This window comes from Drosophila kikkawai, chromosome 3R, assembly GCF_030179895.1.
Source record: "Drosophila kikkawai strain 14028-0561.14 chromosome 3R, DkikHiC1v2, whole genome shotgun sequence".
Lineage (NCBI taxonomy): Eukaryota > Metazoa > Arthropoda > Insecta > Diptera > Drosophilidae > Drosophila > Drosophila kikkawai.
The window spans coordinates 35,364,465-35,386,355 of record NC_091731.1 but is presented as its reverse complement, the minus strand read 5'-3'; the positions used below and the strand labels follow the sequence as shown (position 1 = coordinate 35,386,355).

Genomic DNA, 21,891 nt, shown 5'->3' with positions numbered 1-21,891 from the left:
AGGAACATCCCACTTATTGATTTTTTCCTCGAATCTTTACTCGTGCTTGCGCCTAATATTAATAAGTTGATGATTCGATTTACAGCGTTTTTCTTTTTCTTTCCATGTATCCATACTTACACTCGCATCAGGTGGAAGCCTCTGAAAATATCGATGTATGAATATTCTGACCTTTCCCCAATAAATTCTCGGGGCAACGCATCGAATTGGACGTGATTTTCGCTTCACGCACGCATGCCGCACCTAAACAGGGGAGTTAGTTTCATTTAGAGGGGTGGCTCAAATGGGGGCGTGGCCCGGGGATTGCTTACGTTGTCCCATAGTCCCCACCGTACCGCATCCCCCCCTTTAGCCGCTTGCCCCTGTTTTTTGGCCATGCTGTTTTCTATGTCATGGCACGTATTTTGGATTTCTGCTACATTTGAACTTAATATTTTCCCTCTCGGTCGGGCTCTCTTTTCGGGGCGAATGTGTAAGTGTGTGTGTGTGTGTTAGCTGAAAATTTGCTCGCTTTTTTGGCAACATCTCTGTTTTAGCCTGGGGAATTTCTTTGGCGTGTTAATGCCTTTTGGCTATCAATTGGCCATTATGTGCCGGGGGTTTGGGGGCACAAAGTCCTCACTCTGCCCAGCTCCTGAGTCCCTGTTTTCTCTGCTCTCTCTTCCGCTACATAACCATTACCAGTTTGTAATTCCGTTGTGATTTGGGATTAGGTCTTCTGGCCAAAGAGAGAGTCCAGGCACATGAACACGCCATAAAAATATCTTGGCAAAAGGCAATTGAATAAATTGTGACCTTTACATTGATTCCACTGCCGGCGTCGCATCATCCTTGGCTGCATTCCCTTTTTCCCCAGTTCCCATACCGCCAAGGGTCCCGGTCTCCACCGGTCCCCACCCGGTCTCTCAAGTAAATAAAAGCTGAAAAACCATTTATTTTCCTTGACTTTTGCACCCTTTTTGCGCCCCTGTCTCCTGACCCCTGTCACGTAAGCTGCCACCGTACAGTTTTATAAGTCCATTTTGGCTGTATCTGTATCTGCAGCTCCCCCGTGCGTTGCGATTGTGTGTATAGCTGCTCGGCTATTTGCGTGGGGTGTTCGGTCTCCTTTTTTTTCCTATTTTTAAATCGGAATATAAATACATGTTGGTTTAGCCACACCGTCCTGCTAGTTGCTAGTTGGGTTTACCAGCTCAGCTCCAGTTTTTGTTGGACAAACTCCGGCACCATTTACTATGCTACACCACCGATGAACACATGCTGAGCTGACCACAAGTCGGTCTATTAATACGCGCAAATAAGCCGCTTAATTAGTCTTTCATTTTCGGGGCAAAACGAGCGTGGCAGTGGTAGAGCATAGTGGTATTGGCCATGGATTGTGGCTGCCACCGAATGTGGCCAGAAGCTGTCGGATTTGCGGGCCAACGTGGCGTATGCATAATGAAGATGATCGAAGCGATTCGGCGACGCGTTCGTTCGTTCGTTCCACCAAATCGGACGTTAATTAAATGTTGCCATAATAGGATAAAAACTTTCGCCTCTCAGCAGCCTCTCCCTCGTTTTTGTGGGCCGTTAAGCCCCACCCTCTTAATGAGAGACCATTTACACAGTGATTTTTTTTTAACCATAACCATATTTTCATTTATTATGGAGAAACATTGTTCGTTTATTTTAGCTTTTGTTTAAACAGAAAAACATACTTTGACTCTGCTTAGGTTAGCTTCATTTACCTTTCCGTTTAGTTTAATAATTTCCATAATTTCTTTGACTATTTTCTTTGGTTGTGAACCGAGTGCTTCCGTTCGTTCTTACTGCTTAAAAGTCTTATCAAGACCGCTTAAAACCGACCTCTAAATGTACAATTATCAAGTATGAATATTTTACACAGTAACTAGATGATGGACTACGTAGAACAATTTCGCGGCTGACAACCAGATAAAAACTTATCCATATACACTGAATAACCATCTATATATAGCCGAGGGTTACCTCCCCCTATATCGTGCAGGGGTGTGTGTGTGTATGTAGGAGTGTGTTTCTGGGTGTATGATTTCGGTATAAATAAATAACAATCGAAGGCCTAAAATGTTTGTTTCTGTAGTATTTGTGTGTTTTTCTTGTATATACAATCGGACATTTCTGCTTCTGTTAAAACAAAATAAACTGGGAACTGTAAACTGTAAACTGTAAACTATAAAGTGTGGTAAACTCTGTTTCACCGAAAGGTTGACTATAATTGCTGACTTTTGGCCCGTGTATAATGATTATTATGTATGCCTGTCCCTCCCAGTGGCATTCGAAAAAGAAATGAATTCCAAATTAAAACAATGACAACACACAACTCAGCTTTTGAAATGGTCGGATGAATGGGGGCGAAGCAGCTGCTATTTATGGGTTCCTTGTTTCCGTTTTTTGATAAGTAAGGGATGTATATAGTGCTGGGGGGCCTGGACTCTTCCCGTTGACTGTGCTGTCTTGATTAAAAGTTCGTTCGTAATACTGCCTGCCTGCCTCTCCTCGGGATGTCTTATAGATAATACTCGTTTAAAGGACACACTGTATATGTACACTAGTTCGTAAGACGCTCCTCCGCGCTCATTAAATGCACCTGGGGAGGAGCGGGGCCCAGTCCCAACTAGGCTGGAACAGTGGCTTTCAGCGTTCAGCGTTCAGCGTTCGGCGTTCTGCATTCAGCATGGAGCCCAGTTGCATCAGCTCCAGCCCCAGAGGCCACCCAGCATCCAGTTCCAGTTCCAGTGCCTGTGCCAGTGCCAGTTATAGTTCCAGTTCCAGTTGCCGTTGCCATAGTAGTTGGAGTTGCAGTTCCAGGCGACAGCCGCCACTGTCATCGCCATCCTGGCAGCAAAGGCTAAAGGCACGGACGTGGCCGGCGGCAGGAGGCGCAGGCAGCTGGCGCTGCTGTTGCCATGCTGCATGGCGGCCGGATGCTCCCCGTTGATGACGTGCACCACCACCGAGGCGGAGTCTGCAATGAGAGCGGGAAAGAGCAAAGAAAATAGGGAAATGGGAAATGAGTGTGGCGTGGCATGATTGCAAAGGAGGCAGTGGGTGACGGGTGGCAGGTGGTGGTGGTACATGGTACGTGGTTGGAGGATGGAAATGCCGCAGGTCACGAATATAGTTGCATTAATTGCCAGTATGGGGGGCACACACTCGGAAAATTCTTGCCACCAACTTTTTAATTTATGAATAGGCGAAAGTCAGCCAAGTTTGAAGAACCACCTTTGAGAGTTTAAGCCGCTTTGTTTCTCTGAATTCTAAACAAATAAAGCTCCACTTTTAAAACTAGAACTAAAACAAAGTTTTGTTTATAAACAAAATATTTTATGTTGTTTTATGTATTCTTAATTAGTAAGTTCTCTGTTTAATAATCAAGTTTTGAAACAATTTTTTATAGAGTTCGCAAGGTTGGTTCTTGTTTTGGTAGAAGTTAACAACATGTGTTGCTCCTGGACTTGATTGAAAATGGGATCAAAGAAACTTATCAGCTAGGTCCCTCTTTTTCTCAGTCGGTTAAAATGTGAGAGTGAAATTATTCATAAACATAGCTCAAAGTGCATGAATTAATTTTATATCTATGCTTAAACTTTTTCTTTGAAGCTTATTAGTACCAAATTTCAAATTAAAATAATGCGTTAGTAAACTAAAAGCTTAAAATGCATGAATGAATCCTTTGTAAACTGAAACTTCCTTAACGATGTCTTAATTTGTATATTGACTCAACATACTTGTATTTTCAAGGTAATAATTGCCTAAACGCCTCATATCGTCAATTGATATCATGTGTATGGGTAAACTCAAGGCTATTTACAATTGCTGACACACAAAAGACCCACACAGCAGGTTATTTATAAAAGGTATCAATAATTTTCTACGCCCACCCGTTAAACTTTTGCTGATGAACAATCAGTCATGTCCTCATTCTCTGACATCACAGGCTCAAAAGTTCATAAGACTTCACACAGATTTTGCTATATTTTTAGACAATGGAAAAAGTTCAGTTCAATGAGAGTTTATTCTGTTTTCAGATAAATTAAAATTTAAGCAAGGTCTTATTTTTAGGTTTCGTGTTTGTTATTCAGACAGCAATTTGAAACATGAAATAATAATAATGCATAGTTTCGCATTTGAATTTTCCGAGTGTGTCGATGCAGGGAAATTGGCATTTGGCATGTGGCATATGGCATATGGCAGGTGCTGGCTGGGGTGGTGATGTTTACTCACCTGAGCTGCTCGGGGAGCAGGTGTAGTTGCCCGAGTCCGCCGGCGTGGCCTTGGCGATGAGGAGCTTGCTGGTGCGCGTGGAACGCTCCGTGATGACGTTGATGCCACCGCGCTGGCTATAATTCATGACCCGCTTGCCCTTGTACCAGTAGATGAACGACGGCGGCACCGGCGACTGCATCGCCAGGCAGGTGAGATTGATGTCGCTGCCGCTCTTGATGAAGAGCTCCGCGTTGCCCAGGATCTTGGCCCGCGACACTGCGAAGCGAAAGGTGATAAAAAGCCACACGAGGCAGGCAATTAATTAGCACTCCGCCCAACAAATGGCCAACTAATGGGGGGCTTCTTCTTCCGCTCCAGCTCCCACTTGGTTCGATACTCACCCACCACGTTGAGGCGGAAGCCCTGGCTGATCTTGGGCTCGGTGGACACCTGGCACTCGTAGGTGCCCGAGTCACGGGGCTGGGGCGACGAGATGCGCAGCGTCCACTCGTCGGAACCCTCGGAGTGCAGCGACTGGAAGCGCTGGTCGTTTGTATAGGTAAGTATGCCCACCGTAAGGATGTGCAGGTCGCGCTTTCGTATCCAGGACACCTAGAGGAGGAAGAGTAAATAGCCATTAAATATAGCTGAAGCAGCTCTCCCTCACCCCGAACACATTAGCTTAAGTTTCTTCCGGCATAAAAGTTATTTCCTTCATTTAAGGAAATTTTCCCACACACAAAACTCATCAGTAAAGGGCCATAAATTGATTACAGCTTGGAAATTAATATTCTTTTGTGAGAACATATGAGAAAATCTGGCTTTTTAGCATAAGAATAGAATTTCTTTATAGATATTTGTTTTGTAAATTAAATTAAATTCTAGTTTAAGCTCTTTTTTTGCAAGAAAAGCAATCAATTTTATTTTTTAACCTCTTTAGTTGCAAATAACACAAAGCCCAATTGATTATGTTTTGGAAATAAATATTCCTTGTGAGAACATATGAGAAAATTAGTTTTTGTTTATAAAACTAGAATTTCTTTATATATTTTTAATTAAATTCAATTCTAGTTTAAACTCTTTTTTAGCAAGAAAAGCAATTAATTTTATGTTGTAACCTTTTTATGTTCCAAATAAAAGTGACCTACAAAAATGCAAACTTGTACAAAAAATGAATACAAATTTAAAGCAAACCTTTACTGAACTGCTTTACTTGCATGCACCTGTCAAAATCTCAGATGAAAAATTATTTCGTGTTTCTTCAAAAGGAGTGGCCTGCCTTCACGAATTTTACGAAATGGTTTTTATATTCGTGTGGGGAAATATTTATGATGTTCCTAGAAAGAAGGGGATATAATTTCCATGTGTAAATGCCACTTAAGGACCAACACAATGGAGATTAATATCTTGTATTTTAAGCTTTAGTTTTTTTTCGGCTAAAAATAGTACAAACTATTGGCATCCTTCATAAATCGGCCAACAAAGTACTAAACTTTGGCACGTGGCAAGTTTTTGGATACGCTTTCATGTTATGACATTTTGAAATATGTATCTCCAGGGAATAAATACGAATTTGGCCAGAACTTTAAGTGCCAGGAATAAAAAACTTTTCGCTTAACATTCAGTGGAGCAGCAAACTCCCAATAGCAAATCCCCAAAATAATAACATAAATGCTCTTTTATATGTTCCTATAATTAGCTGGATTTTTCGCCAGCAACAAAAGTGTGTTCGGGCTTAAAAGGATTCCTGCCTCCGGGTCTTTGTGAGCTTCTTGCGCTCTACCTGAAGGATGCCTAGGATACTTTGGCCACCAAGCAAATTGAGCAACTTTAAATGGTTGCCCAAAGTTTTCCCATTTGTGGGCGTGGCAGCATGAGAGGCGAAAGGCAGCGGGGAAAACTAGAAATTCATTAATTGCCTGTTTCGGCTTTGTCTGGGCTCTAATTTATGGCTGCAATTGGGTTACTTAGTGCGGCTCAGTCCCGGAGTAGTTTCATGTACATCTATATATATCTAGATCTATATAGTAATAGGAAGGAGTTGCTTATGCCAGTAGAGAAATGAGCGAAGCGAAGCTCTCGCTTTGTGCCTGGCTTAATTTGCTCGTTTGTTTGGGTCCAATTAATTATGGATTAGCGCCTGGCCGTGCACAGCCGTGCACATAAAGAGCCCGCTTGATTTATATTTAAATTAATATTCGTTCATTAACCATCCGTTCACTAATTTTCAATATTCAATTAAAATTAATTGCATTTCCCCAGTGCAAATAAGTTCAAGGCGACTCCTTTGGTTAATGCACAGAAAATGTATAAAAAAAACAAGTGAAACCAACCAATTAACACGTTTACTAAGTGAATTTTCCACATTTAATACATATATCCATAATACATAATCCATATAGCACGCAATGATTGATAAATGCAAACAAAAACTAAAAGAAATAGAAAAAATTGAGTTTGTAATACAGAAAATAATTGTATTTAGATTGCAAGATACATATTAATTAAAAGAAGAAAAAATCTTGATAAACGATTGGCTTTTTAAATGTTTGCTTAGATGATTAATCAGAGGGGAAATAATAAATATGGTTTTTGTACTCTGTAGGAAAAATGTAAAATGATTGATTTATGTTTAATATTTTAGTAATAATTAAGCTTTTTATGGTTTGAATTTAATTCAACGTAGCAATTTTCATTTTAGCTGGAAAACTTTTTTAAATAAACCCTTAGGTTAATAATGTAATTAAAAGTCGAACTAAATAAAAAGAAATCTATTATTTAGGAGGAATTAATGTGCATTTTCTCAGCTCTCTACTTTAAATAAACAATTTAAAGCTCTCAGTTTTTAACCAAGTTTTCTCCTTAAACGCTGTCACTAAGCAATATACCTCTGAACTAGTTCACTTCACTTGAACTAAATTTTTTGCCAAAGTGATTAAGCTTCGTTTAGTTTTCCTTTTCGTTGACATTTTCCTTTGAGGCTGGCACACACGAAGTATGCGAAACGAAATGCGAAAAATCCCATTTAGAGGGAAATTTTCATGTCGTGCATATATTGCGACAATCAATTAGCACGGAACTCGGTGGCACAGGGTCTGTGGGTGGGTGTCATGCCACAGAAACTCTGAGTGACTGGAAAATGGATCTCGAATTGGGATTCGTGCAGTCAGGAGCAAGGAGCAAAGGAGCTCAAAGCACGGAGTACAGAGCGAACTGAGAATGCAACGTGCTGGAGACACCGCCAATTAGCCGCATATAACGGGAGACAATGCCCAAGCTGGAGGATTAGGGCAGAGTTCAGTTCCGCTCCAAGCTCCAGCACGGCTCCAGCACGGCGTTAATTACTCAATTCCACTGACTTGCTGAAAGTTGGGCGGGCGAACGAGCGTTGCTGACATCGTTGTCAGGCGGGGGGTGGGACTCGACTCCGACTCCGACTCCGCTGCGGGCGGGGGGCCAGGAGGCGGACACGGACAACGTAAAATTTATTACACCGCATAATTGCACAGCCACAGAGCGCCTGGCCGGGACAAAAGGTCGGCGAGGAGGTGGTGAGGACTCGGCCTGGACATGGACATGGTCATGGATTGAAACAGGGACCAGGACTGGGACTGTGGGTCGGCAGGTGGCACGGGTCCTGTGTGTTGTTGCATTGCTAACAAATCGCCGAGAGCGGAAGCGAAGCCGTGTTACAAATGTGCAAACCAGAGCGAGCCAAACACACAAAGGCGGCGGGGGGAGCGGGTGTCCGAAGAGTGAAAGGGAGGGGGGGGGCGCATTCCGGGGGGCATTGGGGCAACCATCCAACCACCAACTTTATGGCGTAATCTTTTAAAAGTAATCTACAAATCTGCCACACGACCGCCGCAGGTCGTTTGTTTTGCCTTATGCCTTATGCGAATATAATGCCGGACCCGGACCCGTCCATTTCCCCCCTCTCTCCGGGCATATTAATTGCTGGCGACCCGACCCCACTTACCGCTCGATCGCCCAGATTCCGGACGCGGCAGTGCAGCAGGGCTGCCTGGCCCACGGTTGCGGTGACCTCGCGCCTCGAGGAGTTGTCGAAGTACGGCTGCGAGTAGGGTGTCTCCCAGTAATGCGGCGGCACCTCGCCGCCAACCAGGCCGCAATCTGTAAGCAAACAAAGGATGCATTCGCGCATTAATTCCAGCACTTGCAGAAAATCTCTTACAGCTACTTTGTCCTGAAAGATACAATTTAATCTGATAAATATTATTTAAAAAGTTCTTTTATCAGGAGAGGCTACACGTTGGTTATTGGTGGCAAAAGTTTAATCCTTAATTGATTGACATTTTGACAGTATTATTTAAAGCTGATTATTTAAAAGAAGTTGTTTCATGGATATCTCATATCGCATTTTTTTATTTAATTACTTAATATATTCACCATATGCACAATGAAATTATGAACAAAAATACTTCTGCGCTCAAATTTCACAAGCCGTTTTTGTGAACTTTTGCAATAACTAAAAAACTATATGTATGAATATTTTAATAAATAAACCATGATTGCCGCCGTCCTTCAAACATAATTTAATTGATTTTGTTTTTTATAATTAAATAATTTTAATCAGTTAACTTTGAAGTAAGCCTCTTAAGTGGATTTTCCACTTTAATAGGCCGAAATTTCTGAAATTTTAAATTGTAAGATTTAATTGTTAAACTATTTTGTAAACACATTAAAATTCCTAAAAATGTAAGCTGGATTATTTGATAATTAAATAAATAATGCAATTAGTTGTTCACATAAATACATAACCAAAATTTAATACAAATTATAAGTAATATTCGACGAGTTTATTTCAATCTATTATTTTCAATTAATATACAAATTGTATGGCATTTCATAAGAGCATTTATTTTGGGGTTTTTAAGTTGTGTACACTTAGTCTCTTTTTTAATGAATTATCTTATTAACTCCAAGCAAAATAATAATATATTTTCTCTCTGTGCCTACCACAAACATGGCATAAAAATGGAAAAACTCACCGAGGTGCAGGAACAGCCACAGCGGCACCAGGCAAATCGCTTTCAACGCTCTCGGGCAGTCCGTTGTCCACATGGTTTATGCTCTCCACTCGGACTGCTTCGGCTACTGGCTACTGGCTACAGCTACTGCTGCTGCTGGTGCTGGTGGCACGGCGGAGTCCTCCGCTGCGGCTCACTGCTGTGCTCGCTCCGTTTACGGTTTAAGGTTTAATAATAATCTGCAAAGGAGGAAATATTATTACCAGCGCGCTTTTTTTATGGGGCCAAAGGCGAAGGACGACCCGCCTGGAAATGAGACAAGGGAATGGGAAAGTAATTTGCCGGGCAAATGATGGAAGCAGCCTGATCCAGGATATGGGATGGAGAGCGAGTGCTGCCTGGGCACAGCCAATATGTTTCCTTTTTCGCCAGCAGACGGCAAATTGCCATGCCCATCGCAGGCAATTGTTTAATACAGTGCGTTTCATTGCCCTCAGATGGTTAAAAGATTGAATAATAACGATAAACATAAAAAGATACATAATGAAACGTAGAAATTGGCATTGGGGGTCTTCGAAGCATTCTAATAATGTTACGTAAATTGGGTTTAATTTTAAGGAAATATTAATTAAAAAAGAACTGAATTGGGATAAGTCGTGGAAAAAATTTATTCAAAATAAATTTCAATTAAATTTTGATTTATCGATATGATATCGAAGTTTAACATAAATGTTGCTATATAAAACGATATATTAAAATTGTTTATTTTAAAGCGATAAATCGAGTATTTGTGTTTCAGTGTATAAAAGATTACGTCATTTTCAACATGTTATTAGGTTTGACCTCTCACCGATTTATTCCCAATATTGTTCCATTAATTTTCCCAATTGTCAACTTAATTGGCAACAAAATTGGTCTGTTTATCGTAAAAATTAAAGTATTATTTTGGCACTCCAATTGAATTAATATTGTATGCCAGTTGAGAGCGGGTGAATGAATTATCAGAAGAATTAGTTTTATAATTGGGTCAGCAATCGACAAATTTGGTGTGCCAACTGTGCCAAGAATAAATTATAAATAAATCGCCACCCAACAGATTCAGCCACACACAATATTATTCTGTGAAACGTCTTCCACATTTCAACGATTCAACATTATTTATTGATTCCCGGCGACTTGTGTACGCATACTTATGGATCTGACTGCACCGCAATTCCAATTAACGAAACGAGAATCGTCCCAGGGAATTCGTCTGAATGGGGGGTTAATGAGGTTAATGCCGGATGAGGTTGTTGTGCAGCCTCAACTTTCAGTTTCGAGTCGACAACTCCGCCGGGTTGCCAGGCAACAAAGTGACTTAACTATGCTGCCACTGGATCTGCATTTATGGGCGACATTACGGTACGGGTATGGGGGCCACGCTCAAGCGTATTTCGTTGCAATGCGGCTAAGGCAATTACGGGGAGGCACAAAGGACAAAAGATGATGGGGCACGGGAGAAGGATGGGGGTACCGTTGAATGGAAAACTGAGCAAAAGTCGAAAAACTTTGTGAAGGATGAAATTAAAAAGTTTCCCTAACTGAGCTCCTGGCTAAACGACCTTGTCAACTATATAGTTTTATCTGGATAAACTCGATATTTCCCTTCCTCCGATTTTCCTTCCTTTTGCAAATTTGTCAGTCTGCTGCCATGGTTCCCCTGAGTCTGAGTCCTCGACGTTGTCCCTCTCATTATTTATGACTCCAACTCAGTAATCAGTCAGTTGGCGGAAGGTCTGGGGGAAGGACGGCGCCTAGAACGGTCTTTCATAATCCCGGTCATTACTCAAAAATATACATTTGTTGTCAGTCCAATTAGCTGCGTGACTCCAAGGGTCAAAGCCTCGGTCCGGCGGCCGCCATTTGTTTTGGTCACTTTTGGCCTTTCAGCCATCGCGTCGGCTCCTTGGTTGCCTGGTTTCTTGGTATCCGGGCCGTCGCCCGGCCTCCTTCCTGTCCCTGTCCCTGGTTACGGGTCCCTCGGTTCCCAGGAAAAAGGTTTCGCGGGCTTCATTTTTTCGCAGCTATTACAGCGGAATTATCGCCTGGCCGCCATGTCCGCCGCAGTTCCCCTTCCCATTCTCTCTTGCTCTCCATGGAAATTAAACAAAAGTTTTTTTTTTGTTGTATTTTTTTATCCGGCTAGCGAACAACATTATTCTGTTGTTCTTTTCCTAACTTTTCAGACCTGTCAAACGGAAAAGGCGGACAAAGGACGACCGCACAGTTTGTCCGGTACGGGACCCTATTTATTGTTTGTTTTTCTCGCTTGCCCTTGCCCCTTAGTCCTTGCCGAGCATTAAATTAAATTCCTTCACTTACTGGGTCTCCGCAATGACTTCCAAATGACACCAACGTCATCATCCCCCGAAGTCCGGCTCTTAACTCCTGCTGCGCTTTGTCCTGCGGTTGCCTGAACTACTACTCTTGCTGGCTTAATCCGGAGCTTACCACGGGGATGGGATTGCGCAACGCGCAATAATTAGGCGCCATGGCGCGTCCAATCAACAGTTCTCGAAAGGTATTCAACAATTCTCTCAACAATTCACCAATGACACACACACAGTTCACCAATCAATGCCAACGTACAACAATTTACCAATCAATCCGTTCAACAATGCGACCAGCGCTAGGTTTATTTTGGTCTGACTCTTTGTGTGCGTGGCTTAATAACACGGATTTCGAAAATATTTCCGCTTGGCGGGGGACACAGATCCACACAGGGACGCGGATGCGAACGCGGTCGCGGACACGGACCCCGGACACCGACACGGATACGGACACGGGCACGCACACGATGACAGGCAACTGGCGGCGAGTAGCGACAAGGACGAGGGCTTTGTATTATTATTTTCACCGATGTGTGTATGTGGATGTTACCACATTAGGTGCCAGTCAGCCAGGCCAGCCAGGAGACCCTATAGGTATGCACACCCGCACCAATACACAACGGAACTCGCACCGACACACACAGACACCGACATGGCTGCGGAGAGAGGTGGCATTTTTGTGTATCCGTCTCGGAACGTGACCAACGATGGCTCCGTGGGATTTAGTTATTAAACGGCTTTTGGCTTGCGCCTTCACTTCATTCCTTCGTCTGTTTTCATTTTTAAATGTGGCACAATGCGCTGCGATGCTAGTAGCACTTTCTCTTTCTCCTTCTCTTTATCGTTCTCTTGCCCCTTGCCCTTCCCAGTGACTGTGTACTCCGGCGATAAAGGAGCAGCGTTTACGGGCATCCTAGCGGCAGGATTCGCGTGCTGGAACTGATTCCGTGTCTATCTCGGCATGAGCACAGGACTTGCACTCGGACTTGGACTCGTCCTCGGACAAGTGACTCCGAAAACGGTGACTCCGAAGGCGCTCTCTGACGCAGGCGCAGGCCGGAAGTCAGAGAGTCGAAACAACCGAAAGCCGAGAGCCGAAAGAGCCGACAACCGAGAGCTGTAGGATGAGAGGAAATCCTCGAAAGCCGAAGCATATCAAATATTAATTTGCCATCCATTTGTTGCCTCTTTCTTTGCATGCCTAATGAGCAATTTTATTTTTGAGGCAAGAAAGGCAAGGCAAGTCAAGTCAAGGGTTCCCGCTCGACTCGAGTCGCTTATCCCTTAACCACAGAAAGTCGGATCGTTTCTCTCTCTCTCTCGCTGGGAACTCTCTTCTACCGCCGTCTCTTTCGGCACTATCTGGGTTATTAGCACAACCTGCCTCAATGCGAGACACACGAGACACGAGACCCTAGGCCGAAACAGAATCCGAGCGCAAATCGTGGCCAGACGAACCTAATATGCTCCATAGTCACGTACAAATGAATATTCGTAGTAGAGACGCCTTCGTTTTGGCATATTAATATAGTCTACATTTCGGGGCACGTCTCTCCCTTACGTCGGTGCTCGGCGGCACTCTCTCCTGTCTCCTGTCTCCTGGCTCCTGGCTCTTGGCCCCTGGCCCTTCTTTTGGTCGTCGTTCTCGCACATGAATGATTTACGCCGGGCCATGGAAATGTGATTTTTACCGCAATATATAGGTATAGGTAATGGTATAGGGGAATCGGAATCGGAATCGGAATCGGCATCGGAATCCCTTTTTTGCCAAATTCCTCCTACCCCTTAGACGAGGCAGAAACAATTGAACAGACAGTTATAGGCCAATTTCTGTTTATGTACATGCGTCGCACTCGAGAGAGATGTATGTGTGTTGGTAACAGGGGGGGTGAGGGGAATTGTTGCTATTGGTAAAGGGGGTAACCGTAAGGGGGAGGGAGGTGCAACCAACACCTGTGCCTCGCCGCTTTTTGTTGCTGCTCCGGCCATGTCAAATGTTGCGTGTTATGGCCCGCAAATGTGGCTGGCGAAAGCGTATCCTCTTCCTCCTCCCTTTTAGCCACCCTTCGGTAGACCCCCCTTAACAGTTTCCTCCTCCCCAGTGGCCAAACCCCCTTCCGAAAACCAGAGGCGGGCATTTCAACGCATGCCTTACGAGCTCATAAATTACAAGAAATGAAGTAAATTTGGGCAAACAGAAGATTAAATACCCTTGTAAAAATATAATACTCAATTTGATTGATGTTTAAGGCATTATTTATAGTATATAGTGATTATTTTTCGACTTTTGTAGCATTAGTTTAAGTATTATGGCCTTACTGGGAGGTACAAGATCAGTAAGACACTTGGTTGGAAATGGTTGATATGCTATAAAGGAATATATATATCTATTTATATGATATCAAAATTATTGAAATCTTTTATACACCAAAATTTTAAATATCGAAAAATATCGATTTAAAAGGGGCTTAAAATTATAATATCGATCTTATCAAAATATATCCAAATACTACTACTTTTTTCAATCGTGTCATTTCTCCAATAAATTGATTTCTTTAAACAAAGTATCGCTTTATATATCGCATTTCGTCTTAAACTTATCGAAACTTTATCAGTACATGGATATGCTCTCCCATCCCAAATCTTGATCGATTTACCTGTCAACTAGCATATACTTAAACACCTTAAAGGTTAAATAATTAATAATAAATGACTCCCCCAGTGCCCTCCACAAGCCTCTGCTCACAATTAAAATACCCCCCACAAGGATATCGGAAGACCGCCTGTTCGGTCCGAGCCCGATAAAGTCGAGTGTGCTTGACTGGAGAATGCCCTGTAGGCCTCGGCCTCGGTCAACAAAGCGGCAGCACAAGCAGCAACAACGACGCAATGCAAATGAGCAGGGCACTAAGAAAGGGACAGAAAGAGGCTCTCGGAGCAGGCGAGTGACTGGGAGGAAGCGAGCCAGCCAGTGCAGCAGAGAATTGACAGACAATGGCCCTGTAATTGACACGCCACCTAGCGGCCATTACGAATGATTAAAGTTGTTATAGCCCCCCCCCCTGTCTGCGTTGGTGTTAGTTAGTGTTTGTGTTTGTGGTAGTGCGCGTGTGTGTTTGGGTTGACATTTGATTATAGAATTCCATTACCAAACAATTGAAATGGGAATACAGCGAGCGTCCAGATAGCAGGGGCGGGCATCCCGCTAAGCAGTTTACAAATTCTATAATTAAGTCAGCACGCAATCGGGTCAAAAGGGACAGAGTAAAAAATATATAAGGATTCATGCACGACAAAATCAACATTTTGTAATTTGTAATTTGTAATTTGCATATGCAGCAGTTTTTTAGCTTACTAATTATAGCTTTTGCTAATATAAAAATTACATGTTTTAGAAAACATTACTAATAGGGCAATAACATTTTATATTAAAAGCAAATGTGATCTGACTGATCTGACCATTCTTTAAAGAACAAAAATTGTTCAAACGGCTTAAAAAGTTGTCTCTTATTAGGCTCCCTTGAAACCTAAAGCTTATCCTCCTATTTAACTTGAATCCTGACCAATTAAATAACCATTCAGTGTCATAATATCATTAGAAAATACTTAAAAATATACATCTAAACTCCATCTTACTATTAACAAATCTAAGATGTATGATATTTCTTACTTCAGTATATTCAAAAGTTATTTTTCTTTCATTTAAACCAATCAAAATTACTTATTAATATAGAAAACAGTCTTAAGTTTAATTTTAAATCAAAAATACTAAGCTTAAACTTCTCCTAGCCCTTTATGCCCCACTTAAAAGGTTACACCCGCTATCTACTGGGTGTCGGGGATATATCGACTACGTGGCAATACTTAACGCTCGCCGGCCCATTCAAGAAATCAAATTAGTGGAGCAATCTATCCACCCCCTTGTGCCCACACCCTCACCCGCTGCGATGTTATCTGCTCACCTTTTCGCCAGCGAATTTATTGTTGCCAATTAATTTGTTAAAATTAGTGGAGCAGGCCTTGTCGTTGCCTCTGCATTGTGGTAGTTTCAATTGCCAACGACTAGTCTGGGAAATGGGTTTGGGTGGGGGCTACAAGGATGTGGATGTGGCTGTGGACATGGACGTGAACATGGACTTCGTGGCAGAGGCGGAGGCGGAGGCGGAGGCTCTGTCTTCAACTGCTTATCGATAAGCGAAAGTAGGCAAGGACCCCCAGACGTCGTCGCCTCCGAAATGTATGCCACGTACACGTATTTATCCATTGCTTAGCTCGCCGACGCCATTTATTGCTCACAGCGAATGGGGACGTCACAGGGGCGGCATCGGGGCTAATGGAGGCCTTTGATGGTGGCTGGGGGGGACTGGGTGCCGGGGGTGTATTTGGAGGTGCGGACCGAGCCCGCTTCCGTTGCCTTGAATGAATGCTAAATTAATTTCAAATGAATACAAATGGCTTTTCGCTTTTAAGACCAGACCAAGCTGAGAAGCGCCGAGCGCAGCAATAAACTCTCCGCTCAACACGCGCACACAGCCAAAAAAAGGAAATCAAGTCGAGAATTTTAAAGTTTATTTCTTTGCGCTTCAAAGCCCAAACTGAGGAGCACTTTCATATAAAGAGATTTGGCATATAAATAAAATCGTGATTTTCAATTAAGCCTTACATTCTAAGCTGAATGGAGAGCAAGATTAAAAATACCCAAAAGGAACTTAAAGCAAATAAATAAATGTTTTTAAAGAGCTTTTGAATTTAAGGAAAGAAATAAAGGAAGGGGGAGTAAATGCTTTGATTTATGATGATTATTTTATGGATATTCTTGGCATATTGCATTTATTTATTTGATTTAATCTTTACGCAAAGAATAGCCTCTTAAACGAGTGTTTTTTTGTTTAACTTCAAGTATTATTGAACGTTTAAAAAAGGAACTAACGATTAAATAAGCTTTGGTTATTTAATTAGAGATGTTAAAAGGATAAAAAGAACTTTAAATATAGTTCAAGTTGTGTTAATCATTTAAAACTACTTCTACAACTCTTTTGACATTATATTTATTTGTTATTTAATGACATCCTATAAATATTAAGATATGCATTTAATTGATGCCATATTTTATACACCTTTATACGAGTTTTTGATCCCTTAAAGGTTGATTTATGTACATTTTTATCGTCTTTAAGACAGCCTCGTAAAATTTAATATTTAGGTAAACCTACAGAGACTTTACTCAGCCTTTAAGCACTCTATTTTCCCCCAGTGCAGCACTGAGTCGTTCTGTCTGTTTTACATTTCTTGTTACGTTGAAATAACTCTACGTCTGGGCCGGCTCCTCCTGGGACTGTGCGTGTGTATGTGTGTGGGCTCCTGGCTACCTCGGACCCCAACCCCTTCCTCCTTCAGATCCTTCTTCCAGTTCCGGAGAGAGCCAGCGTTTCGGGGCCTCGATGTCGAGTTTATCAGATGCACTGCTGGGAAATTTACAGCGCCACAGTCCGGCCCAGACAACGCGCCCGTTAATTCAATTCAGCGTAAGCCTCTCCGGCGCCCATGTCCCCCCATCTCCATTCCATTCTCCCACCGAAACCTGAGCCCCCATACCCCTGACTGGGGCTATTATCCAATAACTAGAGAACGCGGCTAATCGCGTGAATAGTTTGGGCGGCGTAATTGATGTTTACAGCAAAACACACCCCGTGCTCCGATGGGAAATTTCCATTTCGTTGACTACTTTTGGGGGGCACCTGCTGGGCGGACGATGCCTTGATTTAATGCATTTCATTGAGCAGCTATGGCCACGCCCACCTAACAAGTGCCCCTCATCGACAGGCAGGAGGGGCCCTCATCCATTCATTTAACCCCCCGGCCAGTCGGCTTGCTAACTGGCATTTGGAAGTCCTTCGGGCCCGGCCACTTTGCATTCATTATTCAATTTGAGCCGCATTTAGATGCCAGCCTGATTAAGATCCCCATTGTGCTCGGGCTCCGGCTAGGTGTCCAAGTCGCAGTCACTGCCGATCGGGTATCCTCTCTACCATCCACAGAGAATAGGTCAGAGTGATGCCTCAGTCGCATAAATAAACGATGCGATTCCCTTTGAGACCACCACAGTCACCACAGCCGAACTGTCAGCGCATCTGGCAGCTGATGGAAATCGGAGAATGGAGACGGAATCTGGCGGGGAATCCGTATTGATTGACTAGCCTTGCCTCGCTCTGGTTCAGCTACGAGCAGTGCTTAGACCACGACGATTTTGGTTTCAAATTTTCGGATGCACGACGACGACATTTCCGCTGAATGGTATTGATTAATGCAATTAATGGCAACTCAAATGCAGTTGAGCGTCTCTTGAGCAAGTCCACCTGGCACGCTTAAAAGGACTTGAATCTGGGCAAAAAAAAACGCTTAGAGCTTCGATTTTTCAGTTGATTGAGTCCTTCAAAACCCCAGCTCTTTCGTTTGCCCAAGATTTTTCTTATTATTTATTTCTAGCAAAAGAGATTCAGTGAATTTTCCGTTTGCACTTGAAGCCAAAGCTCGTTTTTAGTCGATTATTTAAGTCGATGCAGCCAGTGCTTGAATGAAGGCCAAAGTTGAGAGTGCACAATAATAAACTTAATTTAAATACTTTCAAACAAACACCATTGCCGAGGTGTCGGATGAAAAATAACTTGTCTAGAAAGTTTAACCAGAAAAAAATATTGTTAAAAGTTTATTTGTATTTAAAGGATTTGAAAAAATATCTACCACAATATAGCTCAATCTCTTTATTTAGCAAAAAGGCAAAATATCACGTATACGACGGGTTGAGTAGCTAATGCCTTTTAGGCAACAGCTTTAAAGTGGGGTTTCGTTAGATGGAATATGAAAGATACATATGAAATAAGGCTGCAATAAAAAATAATTTTCTAGGCTTATCTTGGTTGAAGAATGTTAGAAGAGTTTCCCAGAATTAGACAAAATTTATAGGGACCACAAATTATAACAATTTAATTATAGTTACTTATATTCAATCATTTATGGACAACAGTACCTCAATTAGTATAGATCTATATGTTTTTTTTTTACAAAGAAATTGGATAAATATTCCCCACAAAACTTTAAAACAGAAAAATCCAATTTAAAAATCACGTATACGACAAGTTGACTAGCTAAAGGCTTCAAGGCAAAGGCTTTAAAATGGTTTTTTGATATATTAAATTATATAGAAAAGTACGAAATTAAACAACAAAAATTAAACTAGTTATATTATATAACTTATATATTTTATCATGGCTGAAGCTATTTTCAAGAATGACTTAAACTCAATCTCAGAACTGAGTAATATATGCAGGATATTCTTTATAAAAGGACACTCATAACAAGTATTTCATTTTTTTTTTATTGTGTACCCCATTTTCCAAAAAAGCAAATCAATAACTGTATCGTTTTATTTAACAAAAAGAACAAAACAAAAATCACGTATACGACTCGTTGTGCAGCTGAAGTCTTTAAGGCAACAGCTGTTAAGTTGTTTTTTGCTATGCAATAAGCCAGATAAAAGAGTTTCATAAATTTAACCTCAGAATTGAGTAATTTGTGGAAATGTACATGTGAGCCACCAATCAATTACATGTTTTCAATAACATGTCATTCTGTATTTCTTTAATTTATTTCGCAAATCATCATAAATTGTTTTTCTATTTCATTGAAATTTGAGGAAATACCAATTAAGGAAACCAAAATATTTTCAAGGAGATATGCTCCCCGGAATTCCTTTTATGGCAATTTAATATTCGCGGAAAAAATATTGACAAATCCTCCCCACATTTTCGTGGCGATTTCCACACGATCTGAGAGCGTTAAAGGGCCTCCCCGAAGTGCTCTCCCACTCTCTTATCCCTCTCTCCCCGCCCGGCGATAACATTTCATCTGCCCCCGGAGGACACACTGCTCTGCTTTTGCCCGGCGTCCCGATCCCCTTGCTGTTACATATTTATGTGTCACATGGTCAGTTAAACTTGTGCATTGCCTCTTCCGCTCGGTTGTGTGTGTGTGTGTGTATCTATTGATTTATGGCCGGCACACACTCGCCCACAGCACAGAGCCACGGATAGATGAAGGAGCGAGATAGACTGAGAGGAAAAACAAAGAAAACTGCATACGATAGACTACAACAATATTTATTTATACTCGACACAATAATTAATTACTTTTCTTCATCCGTTTGTGCAAATAGCCAAACTAACTAGGCGAACAGTACGTTTCGGGGATGCAAGGCAAGCATAATTTCTGCCTCTCCCCTCTCTCTGTGTATCTCTCGGGCTCTCTGTGAGTGTTAATTGGTTGTAATGAATAAGTATAGAAGATTTTATGTATAGTAAGATAAGCAAAAAGCTAGAAACAGGCTTTGAAAAGGGAGACACCTTTACCTCTTTGGTATTAGCAGCAACACAGCTAGAAGTTGTTGGGAATTTTAGTGCCTAATTTAGACCCTTGCAGGGTATTCTAATTTTAGTTAAAAGATTCTTACGCAGTGAAGAAGGCGTTTCCGGTCCTATAAATCATATATATTCTTGATCAGCATTAAAAGCCAAATCGATCTAAATAGGTTTGGCAAGAAAACATATTTAGTCATCATTAAAATTTTCAAAAATTAACAAAAAATAAAATTTTTTTAAATATTAAAATGAGTATGCTGATTTGTTTGCCTATTAAAAACTAACATAGAAAATCTTTTCGAATTGAATTTAATGCTTTTTTTTATTAGTTATGATATTTTTAATATATATGTAAAATCTTTCTTTTTTACACTCTTTCTTTTTATTACTTCTAGTAAATAAAAAGTTTTAGGGTCTGTTGGTTTCCTACTCCCACAAAAACTTAAAACCTAAAAAAGAAATATTTCAAAATTAACCCAGTTATTATCCTTATTGGGCAATATATCTCCCCAGTTCACAGAATGATGGCATTTTACGACAAAACAAAGATTAACGTATGGCTTTAAATTCCAGACGTCGGCAGCACATTGATGGTTGTGCGGCTCTGTGATTTATAGTTTCGACACGCACTGTATATGCAAATATAGTGGCCACTGCGGGTGCACTCGATAATCCCCTGCTTAGCCCCGCATCCGCTGCTCCTCGTCGCCACTCGAACTCAACACCCCGGAGGGCATTTACATAGATGGTTGAGCTGGGAGTTTTTGATGGTGGCGCTGGACATGGTAAGCGAGGGAAAAGGGAGCAGGGAGCAGGGAACTGGAACTGGACAACATTCAGCATTCAGCAGAGCATAAGCATCTGATATGCATCAAATCTAACTCGATTGCTGGGCCAAAGAATAACCAGGAAATTCTTGTGACTGGAGCTCAGGGAAAACTTTGGTTTCTTTGTATGAGGAATCCTTCCGCCCGAAACCCTAAACCTTTCTTCTCCTCCTCCTCGTCCTCGTCCTCGTCCTTCTCATGCATTCACTGTCCGTTGTCCTGGTGTCCGCATGTCCGCTGGCTGATGTCCATCTCTCCATCTCCAGTCGACATTTTCCTTTCATTTTCGCAAGTGGCTCAGCTTGGCTTTTTATATTGGCATCCTGATTCAGCTGCTGGGGTTGGAACCTCTCGAAAACGGAGGCGGAGACGGGCCCGAACTCCGCTTTGGCTTTCTATACAAACAAAAACTCGTCGTTTTTGTATTTACATAAGCCTAGACACATACGAATATACATATATATATATATATATAGATATATGTTTAGTACGACGCAAGCACACATTCATGAGTCTGCTACACATATATGTATATATATCGCCATATAAAAAAATATGCACATGGCTGGCTGTCTCTGCTCAGTCAGTTGTTTTCATGCCCTTGCCGAGTGTATTTAAATTTTGTTTAGACGTTTGCCCGAAAACCGAAACCCTGCTGAACAAGAAGGGAAAATGGAAAGAAAAACGAAAAGTTTTTCAAAAAGTTACACCAACTTTCACTCGGCAAAAGGTGTGAGAGAATGCTTAATGAAATTCAATTTACTCTATGTTTTAATTGTTAACTGGGTGGCAACATACTTGTTATAATGAAAAGATAACAAAACCTTATGCTTGCCCAAAAAAAATAAAAAACAAAAACAAATAAATGAAAGGATTGTAGTAAAAGGACCTTTTAATATTTAAGACACAATATATAAGAGACGAAAAAAATATTTTAATATATATTTATATTTTTATAACAACCTTAACCTAATTTATTTGTTTCTTTCTTTTTTGGTGCACTCTGAGATAGCTTTGCAGTTTTTCTCTTTTTTGAATATATAAGGATAAGAACATAAGGGTT

General features: G+C 41.5%; 1 protein-coding gene across 1 annotated transcript; it reads right to left on the bottom strand.

Moving 5' to 3' along the window:
- Nucleotides 1-1,620: 1,620 nt before the first annotated feature.
- dpr4 (defective proboscis extension response 4) lies at nt 1,621-12,512 on the bottom strand. The gene is made up of 6 exons (XM_017162977.3): nt 11,580-12,512; nt 9,240-9,457; nt 8,207-8,361; nt 4,629-4,839; nt 4,246-4,503; nt 1,621-2,986 (listed from the first exon to the last, which is right to left on the bottom strand). Exons 2-6 carry the CDS (start codon nt 9,310-9,312, stop codon nt 2,712-2,714), a joined length of 972 nt encoding a protein of 323 aa, XP_017018466.1. The 5' UTR covers nt 9,313-9,457; nt 11,580-12,512; the 3' UTR covers nt 1,621-2,711.
- Nucleotides 12,513-21,891: the final 9,379 nt, after the last annotated feature.

Excerpts from the sequence above, each read along its gene's own strand:
- dpr4 (XM_017162977.3), bottom strand. The coding sequence starts at position 9,312 with ATGTGGACAACGGACTGCCCGAGAGCGTTGAAAGCGATTTGCCTGGTG. Across the intron at positions 4,840-8,206 it reads GGAATCTGGGCGATCGAGCG|GTGTCCTGGATACGAAAGCG; the intron begins GTAAGTGGGGTC and ends TTCCTCCTCTAG. Across the intron at positions 2,987-4,245 it reads CTGCTCCCCGAGCAGCTCAG|ACTCCGCCTCGGTGGTGGTG; the intron begins GTGAGTAAACAT and ends CTCTCATTGCAG.